This window comes from Sminthopsis crassicaudata, chromosome 6 (genome assembly GCF_048593235.1).
Source record: "Sminthopsis crassicaudata isolate SCR6 chromosome 6, ASM4859323v1, whole genome shotgun sequence".
Taxonomy (NCBI): Eukaryota; Metazoa; Chordata; class Mammalia; order Dasyuromorphia; family Dasyuridae; genus Sminthopsis; species Sminthopsis crassicaudata.
Window position 1 is genome coordinate 249,047,215 of NC_133622.1, and position 23,830 is coordinate 249,071,044.

Consider the following 23,830-nt stretch of genomic DNA (forward strand, 5'->3'; position numbering starts at 1 on the left):
TATTGCATTGTTTTGGTCTTTTCTTTCATGGTGTTTATATTTATGTTTAAGTTTTCTCTGTCACCTTGGTGATATGTAAATCTCCCTTCTCCAAATTAGGCCTTTGTGAGCCTGATAAGCATTTTGGTCTGTAGCCTTACTTATGTAATTCTGATTATGATATGAAAAAGCTTATGGGTTTGGTTTATAGATAAGTGATCCACTCCCCCAAGAATTAAAAGGGAAAAAATCAAGAGAATTGAGGGGATTCAGATGGCAAATGGTGTGGAAATTGAATGAACCACACAGACTCCATCTTCTGACGCCATTCTGGATCTAGCCCAGTTCATTTTCCCTTCAGTTATGCATCTAGTCCAATTCTGTCTTGTGAGGAAACTTTCTTTCATGATAGGAATCATGAAAAATCTCTTGCATTGAGCCCTGTATGGCTGGGAAGTTGGTTCACCTCTACCTTAGGGATCCTTAACTCTCAGTGAGATCCAAAGAATATTGCAAATTATTTTCTCACAATTGCACATTTCAAGCAACCCATACGTCTTCTCTGAAAACTGGCCCCATATTGATCGTTACTGCTTTCATATTCTTTTAAGCATTTACAGATACTTAAGGAGAGCAGGCCATAATTTTTCTGATTCAGGAAATTGTACCTCTTCGCTTTCCCCTTCCCAAATTGGAAAGTCCCCAATCTTCCTCTAATTAGAAATTAGATTGCCTAAAATTGTACCCTCAGTAATTGTTTTCTTTTAATCAGTTGGTCTTATTTGCTTAACTGTTTTCAGCGTATAAGTTTGCTCCCCTATATTTGAGTTCCATTCCTAAAATGAGGAAGGGGCCTGGACCCAATTGCTTAAAAAATCTATATTCTCCCAAGCTGGGAACCTTTGTTTCCTCAGTCATCCAACTTTCACCTGCCAAAATAGGAAGGAGACTAGGGGAGTGAAGGACTTTGGCTCTGTATAACTTGGGGATTGGTTGAAGAAGCTGGGGATTTTAGTCTGGAGAAGAGAAGATTAAGGGAGGAGCATGAGAGTTGAGTTCAAGCATCCAAAGGACTTTCCTATGGAAGACTTGCTCTGTTTGGCTCCAAAGGGCAGAACCAGGAACATTGCATGGAAGTTAGGACAGCTCATCTAGGCCTGATGTCAGGAACAACCTTCTAATGAGCAGAGGTGCCCTCAGTGGGCGGCTTTGAGGGCTGGTGGGTGCCCTGTTCTTGGCAGTCTTCGAATGGTGGCTGGATGATCCCTTGTTGACTATGGTAGAGTGGGGATTCTTTCCAGAGAGAAGTTGAACTAGATGTCCCCAATGTCTCTCCCCATGCTTAAAATTCTGGGGTCTTGTGATCTGATATTGGTGTTTATACTTGTTCCATGCTGTTGCTATTCAGTTGTTTCAGTCATTTTGGGATCCTATTTGGGATTTTCTTGGCAAAGATACAAGAGTGGTCTCCTTTCCCCATTTATTTTACAGATGAGGAAACTGAGGCAGACAAGTTAAGTGGCTTGCTCAGGATCAGACATTTGAACTCACAAAGATGACTTCCTGACTCTAGACCTGGCCCCTGCACACCTTATCTGCTTGTTTATTCTTGCTGTCTACCTCATTAGAATTTAAGGCCAGGGTGAGTTAGGGTTGCCTTATTCTTTGGGCTTGGTATCAACAGCCCTTGGCACAGGGCTCCTGGCACCAGGCAGATAAGGGACACTCACCTGGCTCTGCCTTCAGAGAAACTGGATGCTCATGGTCCAAGTGATATTGGGCAAATCACTTGCCTTTTCTCAGTTTCCTCATCTGCAAAAAGGGAGCATTGACTGAGGCGGCCATTGGGGACCTGTCCAGTTCTAGACCTCGGATCCCGGGATTCTGGCTTGGACATTCTTTGGTTTGAACTCTTTCTCAATGATATGACTCATCTGGAATGTGTTGGAATGTTTATTGGAGAAGAACTAAAAATCCTGTTCATGTCGGCTCGGCTTCTGGTCCTCTGCTGCTCATGGAACATGGTTGTCTGCTCATTGACACAACTTTTAAAAATCTGGGACCGCTGGCCCCCAAAGGACTGCTCTTTGCATAAGAATCCCCCATTCCCTGTGGGCACATGAGGAATTCTCCAACCTGGGGTCCTTCTTTGGTGGAGAGTGAACCAGGGAGCTTCTTGCTTGCTTGGGGGCTATTCTAGATCCATCCATCCCTCTCTCTCTCATTCTTTCTGTCTCCCTTGTCTGTCTGTCTTGGTCTCTCTCACAAAGAAACGGATGAGAAAACTGAGAAAAGTTTGTCTCTCTCTGCCTCTTTCTGTATCTTATTCTGTCTCTGCTTCTTTCTTTTCTGTCTGTCAGACTGTCTATCTCTGTCTTTCTCTCTTTCTGTCTCTGTCTCTGACTCTGTCTTTTTGTGTCTCTGTTTCTGTCTCTCTGCCTCTTTGTTTCTGTCAGACTATCTGTCTTTCTGTGTCTGTCTCTCAGTTTCTCTGTCTCTCTCTGCCTCTTTCTGTCTCTGTCTTTCTCTCTCTCTCTCTCACACACACACACACACTCTTTCCAGCATATTCATATGGTCAGATCCCACTTCCCGGTCCTTGTCCTCATTAAACCTTTAATGCTCTGAGGGAATTAGGCAGGACCCCAGGGAAAGGACCAGCAGGCCCTGGGAGGGGGCACCAGTGATGGAGTACTGGGGAAGGCAGTGGTCTGAGCCGGGCTCCAGAAAGACCAGCCAAGCCAAAGGCTCAGGGTTTGGAGTCAGGGGACCAAGCCGCTGGGAGGCCTGGTCACTTTGGCAGCCTAGACACAGGGAGCTGGCAGGGCGGTGCAGGGATTTAGAGGCAGAAGGCTTGGGTTTGAATCTCGGTTTAGTTGAGGATGCTCACTTTGTCACTCTCAACCTTCTTTTCCTCATCCATAAGGGGGGGAGGGTCACAAAGGGCCACAGATTTAGAGCTAGAGGGGACCGAAGAGCTCATGTATTCTAGCTTCTTCATTTGACAGATGAGGAAACTGAGACCTGATCTGTCCCACGGCCAATGTAAGATTCAGACAAGGTCCTTGGCCTCCAGGCTCACTCCCGTAGGCGACACCAGGGTCCCTCTCTGAGGTGCCCCCAGTCCCATGAGCTGAGGGGAAGAGTACAAGTACAAGTAGGATCCGAGAGAATTCCTGCCTCTCTTTGTCCAGCCCCTGGGGGGTCCTGGGCACTCAGAGGCCCAGAAGTGCTCTGTCCAAAGGGCCGAGGGGGAGGATGGGATGGAGCAGTGGCAGAGGTCAGGCCACGCCTGTGCTGGGGGGAGAGAAGCTCCATCTCCTTATGAAGCCAGGGTCACGGCTGGGGTCCGGGGGTCGAGTATAGTCCTTGGTGAGGACAGGGGAAAGGGGGCCTCTCATCAGGTGACTGGCAATCGTTCTTCTCTCAGCTGGTTCTCTTTTCAAATTCACAGGATTGCAGAGGGACATTCTGAACCTCCAACTCTTCATTTGTTTTCCTGAGAATGTGGGAGAAGGTAAAAAGCATAAGCTCAGACCCCCTCTCACAGTCTCTCCCTAAGGTTTCCCTCATTAAGGGGGATACAGGCCCTGGGCTGAACCCTCCATGTCATTTCTGTTCCCATTGTCACCCCCATCCCAACCCCCATTCCCAAGGCCATCAGTGCTTGTGCAAGAGTCAGATGCTTGGAGGGAGTGGTTCTGTTGGCATTTGAGGGGACACAGGAGGGGGGGGATTCTATCTCAGGGATGGGAGTGCAAGTATGTCCTGATTGGATCCGGCTCCTGAGCCTCTCTTTGGCAGAAGAAACCGCTTCTGCTCCCCAGACCAGCCTCAGCCAGAGACAGAACCCGTGAACCAGCCGCCAGCCTCCCTCGGGAATGAGTCTGCTCTGCCAGACCTGGGGTCCTTAGTCTCTCCCCCCTTCTGGGACAGGGGCACTGAGTAGGGATCCCTCTGGGGTGTCAGGGGCTGGAGGGGGCATGGGCTGACCGTCTTTGCAGATCCTCAAACGTCTCTGGAAGGGCCGTGTTGAGGGTCTCTGGCAAGAAGAAGGCAACAGCGCCCCCCAGAATGGGGATGACCCCGTAGATGACGGCTGGGATGAAAGGCATCACTTCACCTGTGATCTTCACCAGGGGGGCTATCATGCTGCCCACTCGGGTACAGAGGTTGCCCAGGCCCATTCCTCTTTGGCTGAAGGATGGACAGACAGGCAGATAAATAGACAGGCAAACAGACAGACAGATAGTCAGATAGACAGACAGACAGAGGGATAGATAGAGAGGTAGATAGAGATAGACAGACAAGCCGACAAATAGACAGATAGAGAGGTAGGTACATAGAGACAGATAGAGAGATAGAAGATGGACAGATAGAAGACAGATAGACATATAAAGAGATAAACATAAGGTGGGTGGACAGATAGAGAGAAAGGCAGATAGATAGAGACCGATAGAGAGATAGAAAGACAGAGACAGAGAGAGATAATGGCAATGCTCTCCTCTCTTACACTCTCTGCCCAGTCCACATTGGTGAATCCAATGCCTTTTGGGGGAGATAGTGAATTATCTGGGCAGGGGAAAGATTCTAGTCCCTGGGGGTGTGGGGGTCATAGTAGAGAATCCCTTTTTATTTCCCCAAAAGGAAGAAGGGTGCTCAGAGTCTCAGTCCCCAAGGTTGTCCTACGGGAAGCTCCCTTAGGTTTGGAAGGTGACGTGGCAGGGACCTTGGAAGGGGCAGAAGGAGCAGGAAGTTGGGAGGGGGAGGGGGCTGTGGGGATCGAGGTAGAAAGGGAGTTTGGGGGTTCAGACTGCCCCTCTTTGCTGGCTCAAGGCCCTGGTCCTTACCGGATTACTGTGGGATACAGCTCGCTGGTGTACAAGAAGAGGCAGTTATAGGAGCTGGAAAGACAGCCCTTCCCAAAGACAGCAAGGCTGGTCCTCATTATTGACATATCTGGGGGTAGAACGTGGTGATGTCTGAAATTCAGGGGGCTCAGGAAGAGGCGGGGCATGCCCGAGACTGGGCCGGTGTTAGTTTGGACTTCCAGGACGGTCTAGACCTAGGCTGCTTCCGGGTTCTAAGCTTGTGACTCAGATCATGTTCTAGATTCAAATGAAGTTGCAAGTTCAATCATGCGACCAGCTTCTTGCTGCAACTGCCTCCCATTCCTGCCCTTTGGCAGCTTTGAACCTTTCCCCCTTTTCCTGAGTCCCCAAATCTTATGCTCTTTCCTTGGCATTTGTAATAAAACTGCTTTGTAGATGCTCTCCTGGGTGGTTCTTTACAAAAACCTGGGAGAGAGGTGCTACTATTATCCTCATTTTACAGGAAACTGAGGAAGACAAATGATCAGAGGGAAGATTTCTTTCTACCTTGCCACCTAGCTGCCTCTAAACAGTTTGTCTGTCTGTCTGCCTCTTTTCTACTTAAACTACAAACACTATCCTCTCTCTCTCTCTCTCTCTCTCTCTCTCTCTCTCTCTCTCTCTCTCTCTCTCTCTCTCTCTCTCTCTCTCCCCCACCTCTCCATCATCTATCACCTATCATCTATTATCCATTTACTACTTATTTATTTTTCACCAATCTACTTTCTATCATGTATCTCTGTCTATCATCTATTTTCTATCTATCTAACAATCACCTATCACCTATCAGGTATCCACCTATCTATCCTATCATCTATCCATCCATCCATCTATTATATCATCTATCCATCCATCCATCCATCTATCATCTATCCATCCATTCATCATCTATCCATCCATCCATCTATCATCCATCCATCTATCATCTATCTATCTATCCATCCATCTATCATCCATCTATCCATCCATCATCTATCCATCCATCCATCATCTATCCATCCATCCATCTATTATATCATCTATCCATCCATCCATCTATCGTCCATCCATCCAGCTATCATCTATCCATCCATTCATCTATTATATCATCTATCTATCCATCCATCTATTATATCATCTATCCATCCATCCATCTATCATCCATCTATCCATCCATCCATCTATTATATCATCTATCCATCCATCCATCTATCATCCATCTATCCATCCATCCATCTATTATATCATCTATCCATCCATCCATCTATCATCCATCCATCCATCTATCATCTATCCATCCATTCATCTATTATATCATCTATCCATCCATCCATCTATTATATCATCTATCCATCCATCCATCTATCATCCATCTATCCATCCATCCATCTATTATATCATCTATCCATCCATCCATCTATCATCCATCTATCCATCCATCCATCTATTATATCATCTATCCATCCATCCATCTATCATCCATCCATCCATCTATCATCTATCCATCCATTCATCTATTATATCATCTATCCATCCATCCATCTATTATATCATCTATCCATCCATCCATCATCCATCCATCCATCTATCAATCTATCCATCCATTATATCATCTATCCATACATCCATCTATCATCCATTCATCCATCTATCATCTATCCATCCATCTATTATATCATCTATCCATCCATCCATCCATCATCTATCCATCCATTATATCAGCTATCATCTATCCATCCATCCATCTATTATATCAGCTACACCATCTATTATATCAGCTATCATCTATCTATCCATCCATCCATCTATTATATCATCTATCTATCCATCCATCACCTATCCATCCATCCATCTATTATATCATCCATCTATCCATCCAACTATCATTTATCCATCATTCATCCATCTATCTATCTATCTATCTATCTATCTATCTATCTATCTATCTATCTATCATTTCTACAGTGTTCCTGGGATGTACCTGGCTAGCATTACTATTAAAAAGGAAGTAGTCCAAGTGTGTTCTTCCCGGCCTGCCCCTTCATTCATCAGGTCTCATTCCTCTTGTGGCTTCCTTCTGGACTCCCTCAGCCTCAGGTATCTTTGCCCCTTCCTTCCCTGTTTTTTTTTAACTTATTTTCCTCCATTAGAATGGAAGCTCCTTGAGGACAGGCAGGGACTATCTTTCTTTCTCTATGTATTTGTTTTCCCTTAGTGGAAAGAACAGAAGCTCTGAGCAGAGCCAGAACCAGTCCAGAATACCGGGGCTCTGTCCCTAGAAAGCTTAGCTGGAGTTGACAACCACCGGATTGCAGCAAGGCAGGAGAAACTTGGATTTTGACCCTGCCCCGGACACATGCCAGCGGGGTGTCATTCGGCAAGTCTAGCTTCTCTAAGTCTAAGTCTAGCCTCTCTCTAAGCTTTCTTATCAGTCAAATGTGTCTGCATGGCCCAGAACCCCCTCTCCAGATTATCTAGAGCCTCAGGTGGGAGAGCGCAAGCTAAGGGTCTTGAGAGTGTTAAAATGTGACATGGATATTTGCTGTTATTATTATTTTAAATGAGGGGAAGCTTAATGAGAAGAGGGCCTCCTTTGGAGGCAGGAAAGCATCCTTCTGAAACTTGCTGTCTCGGGGCCCCAGACAATAAGCTCTAAGCTACTGCCTGCTTGCTTGTCCGTACTCGTGGAAGCAGTTCTGAGACCACGATAAGATTGGGAGTTGGGAGACACACATATAGAACATGTTATTATTCCTGCACCCGTGGCAGTGGCCGTACACATTCATACACCCTTGAGCCCTCCCCTGTCCAAATATCGGCCCCTGGGTTAGATTCAGGGGGGTCTGGGCACTGGAGGTGCAGATGGCTTGGGGCAGGCAGAGCCTTTTGCTTTGGGACAGGTCGAGGCCCAGCTGACAAATTCCTTGGTCCCCCTTCATGCATCAGGTCCGCCCAGAGATGGCGGCCGTGAGTCTTTGCCCCACAGAATCTGACTTACAGAGGGGGTGACAGAGGAATATTTGGGCTTGTTCGGGTCAGAGGCTCTTGAGAGGCTGTGTGGGACTGTGGCCAAAGTCCTAGGCCCAGGTGCTAATCCTAGTCTTGTGACTAGGATAAATAACTAATCCCCAAGGTCTCTGCTTCCCTGTCTACACCCCACAGCCCAAACTGGCCTAAGCCCTAGTAGTCAATCAGCCTTCTCACCTGAGGGCACAAAGATGTTGGCGAGGATGGCAGTGCCAGCCAGCAGGAGGCAGGTGCCCTGGGTGATCCGGCGGCCCAGGTAGCTCAGGCACAGGACAGAGATAAACTTGGCCGGGATGTCGACGCTACCAAAGATGATCTGGAGCATGTAGATATTGACTCCGAAGTCCTCCACGCCCATGGCCAGGCTGTAGTAGGCGAATCCTGTGGCGAACCTGGGGAGGGGAGATCCAGGCTGGCCAGAGTGGCCGATGGGAATCCTCTGAGCCCGCGGGCTCCCAACGTGCAACGCTGGGAGAAACGAATTCAGATCAAGCATCCCAGTTTGCTTCGTCTCCTGCACTGTGCTTGGGATGACAGGGCTTTGTGATACAGAACGGGATCTTTGATCATTAACATGACTGCAAGAGCGGATGGGAGAGGGTGTGTTCCCACAGGAGCCTTCCACCTATTAGCCCCAGAGAGTGTGGTAGCAGACCCCAGTGCCCCAAGAAATGGGGAGCCTGGACCTTGACCTTCCAGGGATCAAAAATGGGTAATGGAAGCGTGTGAATGAAAAAAGAAGCAGGGCCGGACCTTCGCTGGGGCCATGATGATGGAGCCTACGTAACTCCCGAGGGAAGGACCATAACGTCGGGGAGGGGAGGTCATGGCGTGCTGGATCCTTGCAGGGCAGCTGGAAGCCTTTTGGGGAGAGAAAAATGGACCGATCCAGATGTCCGTGTGGGCTCACTAAGTGGGGGTACGAGTCAGAGGGACTCTATGTGAGACTCTCTGGAACTTTGTGGGCTCTGGAGGAGTGCGGGGCTAGCGGCAGAGCAGCGCGGTCTGTCTCTGGCCACCCAGAGGTCGGGGTCCAGCTCACCAAATGATACAGATGCAGCAAGATATCCGGCGCAGGATGGGATTCTGGAAGAGGTTCATCATGCTGTAGGAAGATTTTCCCAAGGCGATCTCCTTATGGAGGTTGAGTTTCAGTTCCTGGGGGCAGAGGGAGGCCCGGGCTCTGCTTAGTTATGTTGGGCTCTCGGGACCAGTCTGGGTGAGAGTGGATTCCTTCCTTCTTCTCTGTCCCCAAGGGACCCTCTGTCTGTCTCTCTGTCTCTCTCTCTGTCTCTCCTTTCTCTCTCTCTCTGTCTCTGTCTCTATCTCTGTAATCCTATCCTCATTACATTTTCTAGCCCCTTGGGAGCTCCTGTGACTAGGTACCCTTCCAATGGGCATCCGCCCAGCACCACAGGGCACAGGACCCCAAGTGTATAAAGTTCCTCTCTCCCCAGCGCCACAATCACTCCTATTTCCCAGAAGCTGACCCCAATGCTCAGTGGCAACCTTCTCTCCAGAATGGTAGGGAAGCTCCTGGGATGACTCGAATGACCTCTCTGAAAGGGCCTTGCTTGGACTGGACTCAAACTCCTCCTCCTTGAGAGAGCTGAGGTAATGGTGGGTAAATAATGGAAGCTTGAACGCCCCTTGACCTTTAGAATAGAGACTCAGGTCATGTATTTCCAAGGATTGTTCCCATTTGACTGAGAGTTTGAAGGACTGAGGAGCTCTTGGCAAACCCTAAGCCTCTGATGAGCATCAAAGTGGGAAGCCGAGGGATAGTGGCGAGGATGATGATGGGGACAAAAGACAAGAAGGAGAAAGAGCTAAGGAGAGGGAGAGATGTGGGGAGGAGAGCCAGGAAGGGAAGAGGAGGAGGAGGAGGACTGGGGCTCCATCCTAGTTCTTAGCTGACTGCGACCTCCAAGCTCTCAAGTCCATGTTCTGAGTCTTTGCCCAGTTCTCCCTCACCTCGGGTGGAGGAGCCATGGCAGGGAAGGGGCTGTGGGCCAGATGGGACACGTGCCCTTCCAGAATGAGCAGGTCTCGGCCCACGATGAAGCTGAGCTCTCCCAGGCCCCCCGAGGGCTGATGCCTCTATCTCTGCAGCCTAGTACCTGCGCGGGTTCCTGCTCCTATGTTCGGAGCTCCCTTTCCCAAACCAGAGGTCACAGGGAAATAGCACAGGGATGGGCTCCGGGAATCATTTCTCTGCTTAAGGTGTTTCCCTGGATCCCGTCGCCGGATCTGTCCTTCCTTCAGTGATCCCAGCCCTGCTCCTTCACTCCCCCTTCCTGAAGATGCCGGCCTTCTGCTTTCCCCCCCTCCAGGCTTTTGTCCCTTCTACTCTCTAGGGCTCCCTTTTCTACCCAGGCCTTCAATGCTGAGCTAAAAGTCACTTTTTCCAGGAAGGCTTCCTCGATTCCCTCAAATCTTCCCTTTAGATTTTGAAAAGCTTCCTGATAATCAGAGCTATGTGGAGGGAGTGTTGGTTCCCTGTCGGTCATGGGCCTCCCCTCTCTTCCCCTCACAAGAGCTCCTGAAGCAGGGGCCGGCCAGCTGACCCCTTGCCAAGGAGGGGCTAACTCTCCAGTTAACTCTGATGGGGCTTCTTGGTTAGGGTTGGTGGGATTGGGCGGCTCTGGAGAGCGCTCTGCACTTTGCACTTTCCTGATCCACTCCCCATGGAGCCTCATCCTCGGGACTTATCTGTGTTCGTGTCTCCTGGAAATCGGGAAGGGAAGGGCCAGGCTTCTCTGTGTTCTGGATCTCCCCCAGACCCAGAACTGTGCTTTGTACACAGAAGGGGCTGAGGGAGCATTCTTGGTGGCTGATGACGCTTCCCTGCCCTCAGAGCAGGCTTACTGGCCCTCTCTCACTCCCCACAGGTCTGGTCGGGAAGGCCCCAGACTCTGGCTGAGTGTCTCCGGCTCACATAAGGCCGTGGGGTCACTCCTCCACCCTCCCCTCCCGGACCCCTGCAGGGCCTTAAGGGTGGCAGGGCCCACTTGAGTGGGGGCACACCGGGCTGATCCTCGCCACCCTCCTGGGATTTGGACGGGAGAAGTTAGCCACTGCCCTCTGATCTTAAACAGCCTGGCCCCCACGCCAGCTCTGAGGCTGCATTCACTTTCCTGCTGAGCACTGCGACTGTGTTAGGGGGTGAATATTCCTGGAGGGAATCGAAGGGGTCTCTTTTGAAGAGGGAAATCCCTGATGTTCCCCCAGCTCTGCCAGCCTCCTCTCCCAGCCTAGAACCCCTTCCCTGACTGCCCCTTCCATCCCCATGTGCTCCTCCATCACCTGCTCCTGAGTATCCCTCCATCCCCAGTCTTGGAGTGCTCCCCTCCATCCCCAGTTCCCAAGTGCTCCCCTCCATCCCCAGTCTTGGAGTGCTCCCCTCCATCCCCAGTTCCCAAGTGCTCCCCTCCATCCCCAGTCTTGGAGTGCTCCCCTCCATCCCCAGTTCCCAAGTGCTCCCCTCCACCCCCAGTTCCCAAGTGCTCCCCTCCATCCCCAGTCCCCAAGTGCCCCCTCCATCCCCAGTCCCCAAGTGCCCCCTCCACCCCCAGTCCTGGAGCTTGTCCTCCTCTACCTCCAGGCTGAGCTTGTCGCCGTCCTCCTTCCTGCCGTTGAAGGCTGCGACCCTCCGGAGCTCCTTCAGGGCCTTTGAGGACTTCCCAGACAGGACCAGCCAACGCACAGACTCAGCCACCCACCTGGGTGGGAAAGAGCATTGGTCTGGAAACCAGGAGACCAGGTTCTAATCCCGGCTAGCACTGACTTGCTGTGGGTGCCTTTCCCTCTCTGGACCTCAGTTTCCTTATCTGTAAAATGGGGGGGTTGGATTGGAAGATCTCTTGGCTCCCAAGCAGGCCTGGCCTTCTGCCTGAGGGGAGGGGCAGGCTAGGAAACCTGAGCTGTTCTGCCCTGGCTTTCTTATGCCCTCTGCCCCTTGGCCCAGCTCCCCCTTCCCGCTGCTCTGTGCCCCCACATGCTGCCTTTCCATTCTTCCCCTTCCAAAAGCAACCTCTGGGCCAGGGGCCATGTTTTCCTGGACTCCTGGGGGCTTGGTATGCCAGGCAGGTGGGAGTGGGAAGGGCCGGGGGGGAGGGGGCTCTGGCTCTGCTCAGCCTCTGGGAGTGTCCTTCCTGAGAGAGGGCCCAGTTCCTGGCTTCAGACCTGTGTGGGGGTAGGGTGGGCTGGTGGGCACCTCCCTGGCTGCAGCTTAGCCAGGGGACCACCCTGCTCTCTGGAAGTGGAGGAGCCCAGTCTTTCCTTGCATGGGACAGTCCCCGCTGGCTCAGGAGTCTCAGCCCCTTGGCTTGGAGGCAGGAAGAATCTGGATGTGAATCCTGCTTGTGACCCTTCGGAGCTATATCACTTAGCCCCTGACCTTGGGGACCTCGCCTGCCCAAGGGGAGAGCAGCCCCACAGTCCTGGTCTCTCAGAGCCGTTGGGAAGCCCACCGGCTGCGTGTCTCATTCAGAGATGGGGGACTTTAAGCCCCTTACTGCCCTGGAGAGGGGACCAGAGTGCTCACAGACTCACAAATGGGGGTTTCTCCAGGAACGGAGGCCTTGCCCAGAGGCCATGAAACTCCACAGGCCTCGGGTTCTTGGCTTATTGGGCGGCCCTGGGGTGGAATGCGGGGCTTAGGGGCCCGTGGGCCCCGTCCTGGCTCTAAGCTTCCTGCCGCAGCAGTGGCCACCATGGCAACCTCCCTGCTCAGCTGCCCCTGGCTTCTCCCCAGTTCCTCCAGAAGGCCTGATTAATTTTCCTTCAAGATTAAGAAGGAGCAGCACAGACAAGAATAGCTACTGGGATCTTGCTCAGTCTTTAAGGGAATGCTTGTCCTCTGGGTGGGGCCTCCGTGTGATTCAGTCTATTCTATAGGCTCAAGGAGGGGACATGTCCAAAATCAGGGCAGCAGGTGTGAGAGCCAGAGTCCAAATCCCCTTGGGTGCAGAAGGACGGAGGGCCAGGCCCCTGCCACCATCCTGCTCGTTATCTCCTCCATCCCCACAGATCTGAAATGGTCCCTTCCATCCGGAGGCCAAATGGTGCAGCCCGTGGCCCCTCTGGAGCACAGAATTCTCTTCTCTGCCTCCTCCTAGGTCCCACCAACTCATTCTCTTTAGAGTCACAGCAGTTGTTAAGGATACAGGAAGGCCAGGCCTCCTTGCTTCCCTGACTGGCTGTCCTGCCCCTGCCTGGTGGAGGACGTGGAGGTGGGGTAGGGACCTTTTGAGCCATCACGACAAGGCCCTGAGACTCAGGAAAGCTAGGATGAGCAGCAGCCATGTTGGGATGATCCAGAGAGAATGACTTTCCAGCATTCCAGGACCTAAACATGGTTCCACATGGTACCAGGGAGCTCTGGGAAAATGGACTCCCTTAAGGGAGTTATCCAATGCTTGACTTTCTGAGGTAGGACTCCCAGCTTCTGAGTGTCCCTGGTCGGGTTGAGCCAACATGCTAAGACACACAAGCTGTCCAGTCCAGACAGATGAGAAGGGAAAGGGTGAGCTAGGGGGCTTAGGGATCTGGAGGTAGAGGCAGGAGCTCCTTTAAGCTTGGTCTCTGGGTCCCTTGGAAGCAGACGGTATGTGGGTGTGAGGGGAGATGCTTGGAGGGGAGAGAGGGGGTCCTTGGGGAACATACCAGGAGGAAAGGAAGAAGATGTAGTACGGAGTGGACACAATGAACTGCAGCCAGCGCCACTCGGTGAGGCCGTACGCCAAGCCGGGGAGAATGAACTGGCCGAAAGTATAGCAGTAGCCGGTGAATGTCGACTGGATGGCCCGAACATGGGTTGGCACCCACTCGATGCCTGGGGAGAGCACATGGGCGCTGGGCTCCCCTCTTGCCACCCACACTCCCCAGCACTACCTGCCTGGGACTGGCACCGATAGCAGGCTTGAAAAAGATCCCTGGGTGGGGGAAAGAGTCTGCGTTCCCACCTTAGACTTTCTGGGTTCTGGAACCTCAATATTTAGAACAGGGGGTTCTAGCTAATTTTTAATCCAGTCCCCTTTTTGTACAGAGAACCAGGCCCAGCAAGGGGAGGTCACGGACTGAAAATCCTTCTTGAAGCCCACCCCTCTTCTTTTACAAGCAGAGGGCATGAGATGGGCCATGGACCACATGGGTGGTGAGAAGCTGGGGATTCTGGGGAATCATTGTGACAAAGGGGAAAGAGGGCCAGCTTTTGGGGGTTGGGCCTGGATCTAAAACCCACCTCTGGAAATGTGAAGTTTAACCTCCATGGGCCTTTTCTAGACAATGAGGGGGCTTCTGGGGCCCCAGTGGCTCCAGATTGGTGCCTTACATTCTCCCCTCAGGGTCTCTGCTGAAGAAATGGGGGGCCCACTCACACAAGATCGCGGTACTGAGCGTGATGCCTGAGAGGCTACCGCCAGTCAAGAAGCGGAAGATGGCGTAGGTCAGGAAGTTGGGTGAGAAGGCCGAGCAGGTGCTGCTGACGGCCAGCAGCAGATAGGACAGGGTCAGGATGGGCTTCCGGCCAAACCTGCACAAGGACGCAGAAGGTCAAAGGGAACACCGTCCCCAGATTGAGGCTCTGCTCCGGGGCCCAGCCACGTAGCTCCCTCTGGGGACGGCACCCCCGGCTAATTGTGTTTGCTATTAGACTTTGGATTAATGAGTGAGGGATCGTCTGCCACTTCTGGTTGGCTCCAGCATCACAGGATCCCAAGCCCAGCGACCCACCCTGACTACCCTGTGCCCAGGGGTCCCTGGGAGCTCACCTGGCCAGGCCTTCCTGCAGTGAAAGGGAGGGACGGGAAGGCTGATGGCTAGCTAGGATATAGGCCCCTCCTTGTTGGGGTACTCCCAGGCCCAGTGACCTACCCTGACCACCCTGTACCCAGGGATCTCTGGGAGCTCACCCACCCAGGTCTTCCTGGAGGCCAAAGGGAGGGATAGGAAGGGATATGGGGGCCCTTCCTTGTGGGGTGAGGTGGGAAGGCGGGTCCAAGACCTGTGGGGGGTCACCTGTCTGACAAGCTTCCGAACACAATTCCTCCGATCAGGACGCCAGCCATGTACAGGGACTGGGCCATCTCCTTCAGCTGCCGCAGGTCGCACACCAAATCCCACTGCAAGACAGAGACCGCAGACCACTCAGATTAGGCACAGGGGCCCTCCAGGGCCTCAAGGACCTCTCTGTGCTAATGTAGAGTGAGGTGAAGGGGGGAACACGGGGAGGGGGCCACTGGGCCCCACTCCACCATCCTGCCTGGCCCCTTGGTCCTGGTGGTGCTTGTGCCTCGATTAACCCGTCCTCCCCCACGAATGGCCGGATACCCCCTGACTCCCCCGAGCAAGACGCCCTCCCGGGGCCAGGGAAGCTCTTTCCCTAGCTTCCTTCAAGACTCAGCTGAAACCCCGCCTTCTGTAAGGGGCCTTTCCTTGTCCCCCACAATTCTTCCTCCAGACCGCTTGTAAGCGCACGGCTCTCTGGGGCCTGTCCCATAAGTCAGGGGGCTCCCTGAGGGTGGGAGCTCTATTCTGGCCTCCCTTTGGCCTCAGTAATTAGCACAGTGGCAGGTATGAAGAAAGGACTTAGTCAATGCTTGGCTGGCTAGCATCGTTTCTGAATGAAGGACCAGAGAGAAATCTCAGGAGAATTGGCCTCCTCCCCAATATAAACATTTAAATGATAATAATGGTTAATATTTATCTAGGGCCAAGTGACTTATGAATATTAATTACCTCGCCAGAGCCTTCCAACAACTGTGAAGGTGCTATTATTATCCCCATTTTACAAATGGGGAAACTGAGGCTCGGGTTTAGTGACTTCCTAAGGTCATACAGTTGCTCTGACCACTGACATCTGAGCCAATAGACATCTGAGAAGGTAAGGTCCTGGAGGGTGGGCCTGTAGGCCTTCTTTTTTTTTTTTTTTTTTTTTTTTGTTATATCCCTTGCAGCCACGACAGAGTCTTCATACTCAATATACTAAATATTTTACATTCAGTAGGCTTTTAATAAGTGCATGTTCGATAGAGTTCAACTAAAATCCAGAACCCAAAGGAGGAGCTTCAGGAATGGCCTGCCAATTGGTCCAGCCCAGCTCTGGACCCTTCTCTCCTTCCTCTCAATTCTGATCCCTTTAATTCGATAGAACTAGGGACCCAGAACACCCACAGTCTCTGACTATGTCCTGTCTTGACCTGGTCATTTCTGGTCTCAATGACGTAGTAGCCATAGCCCCACTCCAACATACTGTTACTGAGAAATAGCTACTCAGTTAAATTCAACCAACATTTATTAAGTGCCTACTGTGTGCAGGGCACTAGGCTGGGCTGTATGATACAAAGAAAAATGAAATCAGGGCAACCAGGCAGTGCAGTGGATAGAGCACTAGCCCTGAATTCAGGAGGACCCAAGTTCAAATCTGATCTCAGACACTTAACACTTCCTAGCTGTGTGACCCTGGGCAAGTCACTTAACCCCAACTGCCAAAAAAAAAAAAATGGAATCTAGTTCCTGCCTTTTAAAACTGTTCTGGGGGGCTGAAAAATGCTAAGTCTGTCAGCTGACCTGAGGGGAAAGGGGCTTGGGGCCTACCTAAGCTTGGGGAGCTTGGAGAGCAGAGCCGCAGAGGACAAGAGCAGGCTAGCAGGGGACAAGAAGAGAGGCTCAGCTCCCTGGGGCCCAGAGGGGAGGCTGAGCCCTGGGACAGAGCAGGACAGGGAGGAGAGGAGCCTGCCTTGGGCCTCGACGGGAGGCTGGTGCTCAGGCTTCTGCCCACAGAGGAAGCCGGGGCCTTGGGAGGGCTGGGGGCTTGCCTCAGGGAGGCCGGTGCCCCACATCGACAGGAGAGTTTGGGGGCCGGGGGGGGGGCAGAGGGGCCAGGACTGCTGTAGGAGCCTTTCCATTGTTCTGTTTCCCTCCTGGAGATTGGGGGTGGGTGGGTGTAAGGTTGTCTCCTCAATCACCCTAATTCCTCCAGCTTCTTTTTCTCCCCTTATTACTAAAATGAACATTTCTGGCACAATATTGAATAATAATGGGGCAACCTTGCTCCACCCCGATCTTATTGGGGGGGGGCTGGGCTTGGAGATCACAGACCTCAAATTGGAACTTTGGAGAGTGTCTAGGGCAACCCTTCCATTTTACAGAAGGGGAAACCGAGGCCCAGAGAATGGAAGGGACCTTGCTCATGAAAGTGAACTTATGGGAGAGGCAAGATTTGAATCCAGGTCCGTGGGACCAGAGGCAGGCTTTGGCTGACGGCTCCACAAGAGGGCCCTTGCTGCTCCAAATCACCTGATCAGATTAGGGGGATGACGGCAAGAAGGAGCAGAGAATGGGGAGAGCCGGGCAGAGCCGGCCAGAGTACACAGAAGAGGGAAGGATTTCCGAGCTGGAAAGCCGGGGCTGGGACGCCCAGATTCCCCGAAATCCTTCATTCCACTGAGCTTGAGCCCAGAGAGCGAGGGGCGAGCTTGGCGTCTGCAGTGGAAAGAGCTCCCAGGGGATTCAAGTCTTGTCACCCACAGACTAGTCCGACCCGAGAGGAGACTTAGTGCTTTCACGATCCCGATTGGAAGACTGACTTTCAGGTCTGTGACTGCGGCTGATCCGGCTAACCTTGGCGCCTCAGTTTCCCCACCTGTAAAACAGCTCACACTGCCCCTGTTTGCAAGCAAAGTGCTTTTTTAGATTCGTTTCCCACCCGGGGGAACCGGGAGGAATAATGGTGGCAGAAAGACCTAGGCTAGAATCCCCCCTCGGCCACTTCCCGGTCCGACACTCTGAGCCTCAGTTTTCTTATCTGTAAAATGGACTAAATCCTGGCCCTGCTCCCAGGGAGGCTGTGCGAGCCGGTGCGGCCGCGGTTATTGCCCCGGGGAGGCCGGGGAAGGGCCGCTCGGGGCCCCCTTACCTCGGTGACGATGGTGGAGGCGAAGAGACTCGTGTCGTAGACCCAGCCGTCCAGGCAGGGCTCGGTGCGGGCGCCGGTGCCGTTGGCCGGGGTGGCGTTGGCCGGGCCGGGAGCGGACACGAACCTGCGGCAGCGCTCGGGCGCCCCGTCGGGCCCGAGGGGCGGCGCGGCGGCCGGGCCCGAGGCGTTGGGGGCCGGCGCGCAGTGGTGCGGCGGCGTGGCGGCCGTGAAGATCTGCAGCAGGTTGTGGCTGGCCATGAAGAGCACGGGCAGGGAGAGCAGCAGCACGTGCAGCACCTGGAAGGGGCCCAGGCTGCCCACCCTGTCCAGGATCTCCGAGAAGCTCATGGCCGCGCGCGGAGGACGCCGGGGACTTCCTGGGGCTGCCCGGCGGACCTGGGGGTGACCCAAGAGGGGCACGGTGGGGAAGGGCTCTCAGGGGCAGCCCGGCCCCTCCCCCGGAGGCAGGGACGAGGCCCAGGGGGCAGCCGGCGCTCCGGGCCGGAGGACGCGCGGGCAGGCCTGGGGGGCCCCTCCCGGAGCAGCCGAGAGCCGCTGGGCGTTCATCGCCTGCTCTACCTTCCTTGCCTCAGTTTCTCCTTCTGTGAAACGAGAGGGTGGGGCCGGCTCAGCGCTCCTTTCCAGCTCTAAACCTGGTCTCCCAGAGGCCAGCGGGTCCCTAAGTGCCGGGAGGGGGGGGGGAAGGGGGGGACCGACGGCGGGGGCGGAAAGCCGTCCTCCCGGGGGCCCCGGGGCGGGACAGGCAGGAAGGGGCGCGCGGCTCTCCTAACCTGGGGCGCCGGAGATTTCCGTGGGCCCCGCTCCTCTGGGGCTCCGGGGCTGGGGAAGGCAGCGCTCGCTCCCTTCTCTCCCTCCTTCGGGAACAAAGTGTTTGTCTGCCCCCCAGGAGGGTTTATATAAGGCTTAATCTGCTCCCCGGGCTAATGTTTGACTTTGTTTAGAGGGATTAACACAAACAGGAAAGAAGGGGCGGCCTGACCTGGGGCCCAGCAGAGCCCAAAGTGCAGCCTCAGCAGAGGGTCCCATCCGGGGCCCGGGGGGTGTCCGGGGGGAGGCTGAGGCCCCTCCCCGGCCCTGCGCCCGGGCCTGGGGCAGTGGGAGGGGTCGCGCCAGATGGGAAGAAGTGGCAGCCCCGGGGTGGGGGAGGGCCCGGAACTTCGCGTCCCCCCCTCTCCCCCCGCTTGTGGTCCCATGCTGGCAGGACTTAGCCTGGGAGAAATCTCGGAGGCGGCCCGCTCCTCCCGGAGCAGAAGGGGAGCTGGGAGGGGGACCTGCCCAAGACACGGTGGGGGGGGGTAGAGAAAGGTAACAAGGACCCAGATCTCCCCCAGTCAGTCATGCAGAAGGAGCGGACTCATGCGCTTCCCCCCTCCCCCCCAGGTAACAGGACTTTGCAACTAACCTGTCTTGGAGCCTCAGTTTCCCCACCTGTAAAATAAGTTCACACTCTCCCTCTCATTGGGTTAAGCAAAGTCCAGGGCAGGTGGACTCCTGGGCCGAGAGGTGGGCCTTGCCCTCACAAGGTCTCAAAAACTGTAAAGAGCAGAGCCAGGATCTCAGCCCTGGCCCTGGACCCCTGACCCTGCACTCCCTGGAGCCTGAAGTGGTTGGAACGGATGTCGGGCACTGTCCTGGGCGCTGGGGCATGATGGAAGATGGCACCCCTGCCCTCCAGGAGCTTACAGTCTGGAGGACTGTACAGCAGGCTGGCTGGGGAGCAGGAGGAGGGTTGGGCGAGCAGGGATTTGATTAGGCTTCCAAAGGCCGGGGGTGCCTTCCCGAGTCACAAACATAGAGCTGGACTCGTCCCCCCGGTCAGGTGCTTGGGTGGGCTGGCACAGCATCCCCTGCTGAGTCTTCCAGCACCAGCCATGTCTGGCACCGAGGCAGGAGAAACAGTCCAATGGTGGTCTCCATGGAAACAATACACCTGGATTTATTCGCTTTTTGAGCATTTGGGAGTCTTCGAGGCTCTTCTCTTGGCTTTCATACCCTTGGACTTTCAACCAGGGGAGAGGAAGGCCCCGGATGCCCAGGGGCAACGGCCTCGGACCCACATATGTGCTCATCTACCCGAACCTCTTGTCCTTATCTGACTTCTCCCTGCCGCCATCCTTCTTGGGCGTAGAACAGGAGGATCCACCTGCTGGGGAACTGGCCCTGGTCTGAACCATGGGAGGCGCTGGCCAGCTCCGCTGAGCTGACTCTGCGTTCAGCAGTTCCACACCAGGCTTTTCCCTCCTCTGGAGCAGAATGAAGGAAATGGGCTCATGAGGACGCACACAAAATGTCTAGATCTTAATACGGTCTGTAAAGTTTTTGAATCTCATGTGGCTTTTGTGCGGAGGAAAAATAAATAGTTGCTTATATTTGATACCCCACAAAGGGAATCCTGTTTCCTGCAATTTAACGAGACCCTGATCTGAGACGGTCTGCAGTCTATTTTCTTTGCCATCAGTCAGGAAGACCTGATTTCAAATCTGACCTCAGATACTTGGCGTCCAACGTGGGGCTGGCACCCTACTTCCACCAAAGTTCTCCTGTGACCAGGAGATTAGGTGAGTATTCTAATAGAAATAAGGAACTTACCTTGTTAAGGACTAAATCAGCAATCTCTAGTAACTGAGATGGGGCAGATGTTAGGTAAATCCTGGGCCTCAGCTGACCCTGCTCCAACCCCAGCCCCTGCCTCATCTAGCAATGCTATAGAGGATATAATTAAGATAATTGATGAGAAAAGTTTACTTGTTCCCATCCCACAAATGAATAATCTCTTACACTCATTGATTCGCACGTCCCCTTGGTTCTTAAATGAAGAAAAACTACGTATAGATAAATGGAAGCTAGTGGGACTTGACATGAAAGAAGTTTACTCAAAAAATGGGCTTTGTCAAATTTTCCCAGAGGTATTTTATCTATACAACTTGATTCTATTAGACTTAAGGTATCCAGAAGAGTTTAGAAGAAGGAAAAGTTCTAAAAAGGCACAGAGAAGGAAGCCTGAGGAACAAAAGATAGAAGATAGGCAAACTCAGGACATTGCCAGAGGGCAAGGGGATTTGAACAAGGAATCTGAGTGTGCAGACTCTTGATCGTCCAGAAGAAATTTCAACCCCACCTAGAGAGCAGATTATTGACCAGCCCACATCCACTCCACCTTCAGGGACGGAGGGAGGAGGAGTAGTGGGAGGGGTGGTGACATCCTCAGCGCCCCCCCCTCCTCCTACACAGAGCCCCCCCCCCCCCAACAACTGCCCACTCCTGTAACTAGATTAGAAAGAGGGCTTATTGAAGCAATTGAAAATGGAAAAGAAGTAGATAATGATTTCAAACTTCAAATTTTTCCCGTGATTCAACAGTATAATTCTGCAGGTCAAGAGAGTAGAAGATATGCTCCTTTTAATATGGCTGTCCTTAAAAACCTGAAAAAATCTTGCACTGTCTTTGGGGCTACATCAGATTACGTTAAGATGTTAATACACAATTTGGCTTATGAAACCTTAACCCCTAGTGACTGGAAAGTCATTGCAAAAGTGTGCTTAGAACCTGGACAAAATTTGTTGTGGTTTTCTGAATTTACTGAGCTCTGTAGAATTCAAGCCCAACAAAATAGTCAAAGTGCAGCTAATACTTCCATCACCTATGACCTCTAATAGGTGTAGGTTCTTATGCAGACGCTTTGGTACAGATTAATTACTCCATAACAGCATTTGAGCAAATTTCTGCTGCTGCTATCAAAGCATGGGCTTCTCTCCCCAGTAAAAACTACAAGGGTGAGACCTACACAAAAATTGTACAGGGACCAAATGAACCTTTTGCTGATTTTGTGGCACGTTTGCAGACAGCTGCCATACAGGCTAATGGTGAAAATGAAGTAACAGACACTTTGGTGAGGCAACTTGCTAGAGACAACGCCAATGAGGTTTGTAGAAGGATTATACTAGGCATAGGGATGCTCCTTTAGAGGAGATCATAAGACGCTGTGCCGCAATGGGCACAAATACCTTTTATAGCCAGGCTATGGTGCAGACTTCCCAAGATCCCAACATGGGGAGACAGGATCCCTTTTGGCAAGGGGTTTCCAGAGAGACTCGTAAATGCTTTCAATGCGGTAAAGTAGGCCATCTGAAAGCTCAATGTTGGCATAGAGACAGAGTGAGAAGACAGGCTGGGAGAACAAGACCCAAAACCCCATGTCCAAAATGCAACAGAGGACTCCATTGGGCCTCAGAGTGTAGACTGATTCAGGGAAACGGGATGAGGGGCCCAGCTCCAGGGCCTCAAGCAAAAAACACTTGGGGCATGATGGCAGCCGATGCCACACCCAGAGAGTGCCTCCAAGTCCAATACCCAGACATGACCCATCAGCCAGGAAGCCATCTGAGGGGAGAAAGGGATTACACAATCAGTCAGCCAGGAAGCAACATGATGGGAGAAAGGGACTACAATTAGGGAGGATAGAGTTGTATGCAGCTGGGACAATTGAGATACCCCCTGGAGAGGTGAAATCTGTTCCTCTCCAACCTATGGATCCCTTGCCTCCAGGCACAGTAGGCTTGACCATTTCACCTCCTGAGAGTACTTACAAGACAGTGTTCATTCATACACTGATGTGGGAAACTGGGGAATGTGTAGATAATATCCCAGTCACTAACACAGGGAGACAATGTGTGACTTATCAACCAGGAGAAGTAGTAGCATCAGGTTTATTGATACAGACTCTGAATAAGCAACCTGGTGACAGTCACCCATGTTCAGACTCCAAGCAGAAAAACCCAGGAATATACTGGACAGCAGCTGTGACAGCTGACCGACCTATGCTCACCATCTATATAAATGGCATAGCATTAGAAGGACTGGTGGACACAGGTGCAGATCGCACAGTCATTAGAGGTGCCAACTGGCCCAGTCACTGGCCAAAGAAAAAGGCAGACACCTACATGTCTGGGGTAGGAGGATCAATAGCAGCTGAAGTTAGTGCTACCCCTTTAAGATGGGTATTTGAAGGTGAAACAGGAGTTTTTACTCCTTTTATAGTTGAAAAAATCCCCATCAATCTGTGGGGAAGAGACATTTTACAACAATTAGGGTTAAAAATGAGTACTTCGGTTTTTTAGGCAGGGCTGCTGTTGAAGGCCTGCCAACACTTTCACCTGTTCCTATCCAGTGGAAAACTGATTCACCAGTGTGGGTAGAACAGTGGCCCTTAGATAACAATAAAATTCAGGCCTTACTAGATATAGTACAGGAACAACTTGACCAAGGACACTTACAGCCTTCTCTAAGTCCTTGGAATTCCCCAGTATTTGTTGTAAAAAAGAAATCTGGAAAATGGAGAATGTTGACTGATTTAAGAAAGGTAAATGAACAGATGGAAACTATGGGAACTCTTCAACCTGGACTTCCATCTCCTACTCAGCTGCCTAGAGAATGGCCTCTGTGGGTTATAGACATTAAGGATTGTTTCTATTCTATCCCTCTAGATAAGGAGGATATGAAAAGATTTGCCTTTTCAGTGCCCAGCGTTAACTTAGCTGGAGCCTTATAAAAGATATGAACGGACAGTTTTGCCACAGGGAATGAAAAACAGCCCTACTATGTGTCAAATGTATGTTGCTGCTGCTCTTAGTCCAGTAAGAAAAGCATTTCCAAAAGTAATGTTATTACATTACATGGATGATATATTGGGATGTGCACCTGAGGAACAAATGTTAGAAGCATGTCTACAAAAAAACCATAGAAACACTAAGGAATTATAAATTGCACATAGCTTCAGAAAAGATTCAAAGACATGCTCCTTTTCAATATTTAGGATATGAAATATATCCTAAGGTGCTTACAGTACAAAAAACTCTCCTTAAGAACAGAGAAGCTAAACACCTTAAATGACTTCCAGAAATTGATAGGAGATATCCAATGGATGCGTCCCGTGCTAGGCTTGACTACCTGTCAATTGCAACCATTATATGACATTTTAAGGGGAGACAGTGCTTTAAATTCACCACGCCAGCTTACAAAAGAAGCTCAAGAGGCT

General features: G+C 52.0%; 1 protein-coding gene across 1 annotated transcript; it reads right to left on the minus strand.

Annotated features, from left to right (window-relative positions):
- Positions 1-1,914: 1,914 nt before the first annotated feature.
- On the minus strand, positions 1,915-18,649 carry LOC141545758 (organic anion transporter 3-like). Its single transcript, XM_074273006.1, has 11 exons — positions 18,567-18,649; positions 17,776-18,171; positions 14,877-14,980; positions 14,237-14,391; positions 13,524-13,692; positions 11,455-11,578; positions 8,899-9,014; positions 8,034-8,248; positions 4,830-4,938; positions 3,973-4,176; positions 1,915-3,478 (listed from the first exon to the last, which is right to left on the minus strand). Exons 2-11 carry the CDS (start codon positions 18,121-18,123, stop codon positions 3,406-3,408), a joined length of 1,617 nt encoding a protein of 538 aa, XP_074129107.1. The 5' UTR covers positions 18,124-18,171; positions 18,567-18,649; the 3' UTR covers positions 1,915-3,405.
- Positions 18,650-23,830: the final 5,181 nt, after the last annotated feature.

What these genes read in the sequence shown, in the direction of transcription:
- LOC141545758 (XM_074273006.1), bottom strand. Translation starts at nt 18,123, where the DNA reads ATGAGCTTCTCGGAGATCCTGGACAGGGTGGGCAGCCTGGGCCCCTTC. An exon ending in TTCGGAAGCTTGTCAGACAG is followed by an intron (nt 14,392 to 14,876) that starts GTGACCCCCCAC and finishes GTCCTTGTGCAG; the next exon opens with GTTTGGCCGGAAGCCCATCC. An exon ending in CAACATCTTTGTGCCCTCAG is followed by an intron (nt 4,939 to 8,033) that starts GTGAGAAGGCTG and finishes TTCTACCCCCAG; the next exon opens with ATATGTCAATAATGAGGACC.